The following is a 5223-nucleotide window of genomic DNA, read 5'->3' on the forward strand; positions in this document are numbered from 1 at the left end:
TAAAAAATGAAGACTTCTATCAAGTCAATTCTCCTTAACAGGGTCATTCATAACTGAGGAAAGTGTCAAAAGGTTTGACTTTCAGAAAAACATATTGGTCAAGCTTAGGCATAGATTTTTTTTTAGGTGTTTAATCCTCACAGGGTGGAAATGTGGATCGAAAATTAGTGAGCAAGATTACGGTAGCGTATTGGCGAACACGATTAACTTTTTTCAAACATTAACATTTATACAGTTTGGTAATTATCCAAATTAGCTTTGCACCATTGTTTTCCCACCAAATAAATGGACACTTCCTGAATGTGTCATTGTAGGAAGGGGTTTTCTTAACTGGAGATTTACGACAGACGGGGTGGAAAGATCAAATATTTTATGGCTTATGTTTCTCGGAAGTTGATAACACCCGGGGACATGGCAAAACAAACATATCTTGAAAGGGAATTTTATGGATTTAAGGTAAAGGATACCTGGCCTTTTGGGATCCACATTTTACACCAAGATTTGTCCTGAGGACAGAAAAGGCATCACATAGGAATGACCCAATTAATCAAGAGAAGTTGGCTTTTTTCTACAGTAACATAAACCACAATACTGAGAAGGGTATATTTTACCTCCATATGGCAATCAAATAGACCAACCTATATTGCAATACAATGTAATTGAGCACCATGGTAACATTAGTATAAAACTACACTGAAAGTTGTAAAGTGTTGGTCCCATGTGCACAAAATATTTGCATTTCTCCTTTGCCAAGAACTCATTCACCTGATTAAACAGCATGATCATTACAGGGGTACCTTTTGCTGTGGACAAAGGCCACTTTAAAATGTGCAGTTCAACACAATGCCAGAGATGTCTCAAGTTAAGGGAGTGTGCAATTGGCATGCTGACTGCAGGAATGTGAATGTTCATTTCTAAACCATAAGCTGCCTCAGTTTTAGAATCTGGTATTACGTGCAACCGGCCTCAACTGCGTAACACGTTGAGTTTCGCATAGAGCTTTTCTTTTTCCAGATAGAAATCAAAGCATTTCTATAGAAACTATAAATGCTTTGATGTATGCCTGAAAAAGAATAGCTTTACAAAATACCTTACTAAACAACCATCCCATTAACAGAAGACACCAACCGTTGAGTATCATTTACATTTTTTATTAAATCTGTCAGGTGTTTAGACGGTCTCTTGGATGGGGGGCTCGTAGCCGTCGGCCCTATCCACCTTAGCCCCGGTGTCGTCCCCAGAGGGTTTGGCTGCACTGCTGCCACCACCCTCACCGTGGAGCTCCATCAGTTTGCCCACTGAAAGGAGACAAGAATAATCTAAGCACAACACCAGAGTACAACTCAACAGGCTGTTAGAGACACATAGGATAATTTAGTATCCTAGGATGTTTACACAATCCAAATCTGATCTTTTATTTTTATTTTTTATTTTAACAATAATTAATTGGCCAAAAGATCAGAATTGGGCTGCCTGTAAATGCAGCCATATCGGCATATGTTAATTAAGATACAATTATGTCATACAGAACTGCTGCCAGATTCTGGGGAGGGGACCGTACAGTGGCCATGATTAAACCAAGCTCAGTCAAAGGGGACCTTTAATAACCTTGGTTATTTTAGGTTGTTTTTTTTGGAGGTTCTGCATGGTAAGTTTTTGACAAAGATCCTGAATAGGCTTTCTTTCGCACCGTCAATTGTCTAGTATTGTGCCATCTGTCAGAGCCATGATCACTCCAAGTACCCACCGTTCTGGGTCCTTGGCGTAGACATAGCCCTTTCACTCTCCGCCCCTTATGACACAGGCTCGACACATTCAGTCGGACTGCAACGCCTCAAGGGGCAGGATAGGTTCAAGGTGACTTACACTCAAACTTGGGCTTCTTCAGCATCTTAACCTTCCTGACATAGACGTCGTGGAGGGGGTAGATGGACTGGCAGGCCTTCTCAATGTCCTTGCCAACGGAGTCAGGAATCCTAGAGGACAAAGGGAAAAGAAGTGAATCAGTAAGAGGGAACCTGGCTTGGCTACTGAAAATGACCGGCTGAGATCTTAAATTACTGGCTGCCTTCATTGAAAGCCATTCAATTTACTCAGACATCAAAACTTTACTGTAGACAATTAAAGATGTAGGAAAAGTGTTCGACACGTGCAACAATTTTGTTGAAATAAAGTATTTGCTTCATCTAACAGCCAATTAAAATACATGCCCATACATGCACTCCATGTTGCATTTCACATGGACCACATCTTCCCAGAGTGCAGAACATTCTACTGAACCAGCAACAGGACGGCGAACATCCTTACAGCTTGTTGACAACTTCCTTCAGGTCGTTGGTCTGGACCTCACGGGTCATGATCTCCATCATCTTCTTCCTGATCTGACGGACCTGCTGGTGCTGGGCGTACGACGTCTTCCTGATCTGGTTGGTGCGCTTCTTGGTGAAGCCAACGCAGAACAGACGCAGGAGGTAGCCGTCGGTGGTCTTCACGTCCACATGGGCCTCAATCATGGTCTGGTGGGGAGACAGGATAAAGGTCAATTAATAGTTTTGGGTACATTGGGCCCAACACGTGATCAATAACATTACAGGGCAGAGGTTAATTCATAGTGTTGAGATTACCCATAATGGTACATCACTTTTGATGGTGGTGTGACAATATTAGGATACAATGTTGAAATTGTGGTTTACATTCCACGTGTGGTGAGAAAAACTATGAGGGAAAGGCGGTGCCTTTTAGAAAATATTACATCGGTTTAGATGGTATAATGATTCTCTAAACAGTGACAGGGTTGTTTTGTCAAACTGAAATTAGGCAAACTAAATGGCAGAGTGATTTCTGCATATTGCACCTTTAATGACAGTATGACCCATCTCCATACATTTTGTACTGTGATTATAAATGCATATCATAACTACAACATCTCCACAAATCCAGCTGTGTGTTACATCCTCCTGTAGGATTCCTTACCTGCCACTTCTTGACCATGGAGCACATCTTGTCACGGGTCAGGTCCATGCCGTGGAAGTTGGTCAGGCAGTTCTTGCCCTGCACGTCTTCTGAGATCAGCTTGAACTTGCGGAAGGCCACCTCATCGTTCTGCAGGTCAGCGAGGCTCACCTCGAACACACGTCCCTTCAGACCATCAGAGGCGATTCCTAGTAGAACAGATTAGTTGATGTGGGACGCAGTGCGGGGAATGGAGGCCAAGGCAGGGAACATCAGATCTCTTTACCAGTAACCAGTTGCAATCATTGGGCCGAAACAATTTGTCATCATGCATTCCCATTGTGTTAAGTACAGTACAAACAAAACCAAGACAAGACCGACAAGCTGAAACAATTTTAAAGGGAAAACTAAAAGGGACATTACTGACCAACAAACCCATATTAAAGGTAGTTTAGGGACAACTTCAGGACTCTATTAGTTGGGACTCCCCGAGTTATGCATTGTTCTGGTGTTGATGGAAAATAACCCTACCACCATAGTCGGCTTCGCCAAACCAACGCTTCCTGTCAACAAAAGCACATGTATAATCTCTAGGAACACTACTTACCAGACGTAGTGAAATGTGTACCTCGCTATTAAATTAATGGTAGATTTTATGGTAGGAAGTCTCGCGTGAAGTGTGTGGCCTAATGGCAGACCGCTGTCTAACTTGGCAGGAATATGGCGCAGTTCGGACAAAAGTTGGATACTGATGTTTATTTGATAGCGAGGGACATTTCACTTTGTCTGGTAAATTCCTAGAGATTATACATATGCTTTTGAATTAGGCTACCTAGCTAGCTGGTTACAGTACAGGGTCAGGAGTTCACATTTTAGTCACATCACTTTAATCAACCCCTAGTTTCCAAACTGTGCTATAATTCCACAGAACCATGTGGCTCTGTCTGCAGTTATCTTGCTGCATGTTAGTCTTCATACTGGTAGCCATCACCACTGAACCATGTGTTGCTCCATTAATCAGCATCATCCGTTGGAAAAGCAGACTTACTGGTTCCCTGAGTCCTGGAGACCAAGGTCTTGCCAATGTTGCGGATGTTGAACATAGCGGGTGCCTTGACATCATACCAGTCCTTCTTGGAGAAAGGGTCGACACTGGGGGTGGAGAAAGTAGTGTGGTCAATATCAGTTCTGTTAATCTGTTTTGATGACGCAGGCCTATGTAGCTAGCTAAAGAAACTAAGGTTGCAGTCTAGTTTACGCGAAACCAACCAAAGGGCTAATGCTGGCAATGGTATGAACGTCAACTTCCAATACAATCAAACGTGGAAATTCAACAGGCACCTGACTAATCAATAAAACATGACTGGGATAGCATAACGTTAGCTAGCTGGTTACTAATGTAAGGCCCAGCTAACTGGCTAAATGATCTTATCTGACAAAATGTGCCTTTTCTCGCTAACGACTGAAGGGTTGGCACCACGCACATGTAGCCCTGGCTGGCTTGGCTACAATACTTTAATTCTGTTTGACCACACCATTTCGTAGGAAATTCTTCGTCTAGCTAACGTTGTCCACGTTATGTTCACGGATGGCTATGTCTGCCATCTTGTTAGCCACCATAGTTAGGTAGCGTAGCTTGTTAAGACAGCCGATGTCGCTAGATTACAGGCAATGTATGCATTTTGGCACATTTATATAAAATGCTTCACGATATGCAGCCTGTGTTAAGACTGACAGTCTCTTACATAACAGTTCAGTGTTGCTTATGCAAACTCATGAACACTGAATGCGCGGTGAGCCTAGCAGATTAGCAACAGTGACCGGCCTGAGTGCATCCAGTTAAAATCAACCTCATCCTTCACATTTTCAAACTGAAAGTCAATAACCTGAACTTAATAGTGTGTATTGCGTGATTTAATGGATGAATTGCGCTACTTACATCTTCTTTTTGGCACCTTTTTTGCCACCTTTTGTCAGCCTCTTATTCTTGCCGACTGCCATCTTGGCTACAGGGAGTGAAAGAGAAGGAAATAGGAATTATCGCGAGTGTTAAAGATAGAGCTGAGATTTCTCACATCTCACATCTCGCGACTCGCGATATGTTGAGACCTCAAAACTAGCACGTTTTCGTTCACGACTGGCCTAGCGTGATATCGCAGTCCTTTATTTGATACGTTATAACAACATTTAATACACTCAGGAAGTGTTTGCTACATTGTATGATATAGTATTGTTATGCTACAATATTGATATTTCTATCCTGATCCTACT

At 42.4% G+C, this 5223-nt stretch overlaps 1 protein-coding gene and 2 non-coding genes across 3 annotated transcripts; all 3 read right to left on the minus strand.

The window, feature by feature from the left end:
- Positions 1-1135: 1135 nt before the first annotated feature.
- LOC120034675 (40S ribosomal protein S3a) lies at positions 1136-5018 on the minus strand. The gene is made up of 6 exons (XM_038981276.1): positions 4892-5018; positions 4001-4104; positions 2974-3161; positions 2308-2516; positions 1867-1976; positions 1136-1298 (listed from the first exon to the last, which is right to left on the minus strand). The coding sequence occupies exons 1-6, from the start codon at positions 4951-4953 to the stop codon at positions 1171-1173; spliced, it is 801 nt and encodes a 266-aa protein (XP_038837204.1). The 5' UTR covers positions 4954-5018; the 3' UTR covers positions 1136-1170.
- On the minus strand, positions 1715-1846 carry LOC120035203. The gene has a single exon (XR_005474125.1). It is a non-coding gene; the product is annotated as a small nucleolar RNA SNORA17 (small nucleolar RNA).
- On the minus strand, positions 3221-3287 carry LOC120035202. The gene has a single exon (XR_005474124.1). It is a non-coding gene; the product is annotated as a small nucleolar RNA SNORD73 (small nucleolar RNA).
- Positions 5019-5223: the final 205 nt, after the last annotated feature.

The sequence above is a fragment of the Salvelinus namaycush genome, chromosome 42, assembly GCF_016432855.1.
Source record: "Salvelinus namaycush isolate Seneca chromosome 42, SaNama_1.0, whole genome shotgun sequence".
Classification (NCBI taxonomy): Eukaryota; Metazoa; Chordata; class Actinopteri; order Salmoniformes; family Salmonidae; genus Salvelinus; species Salvelinus namaycush.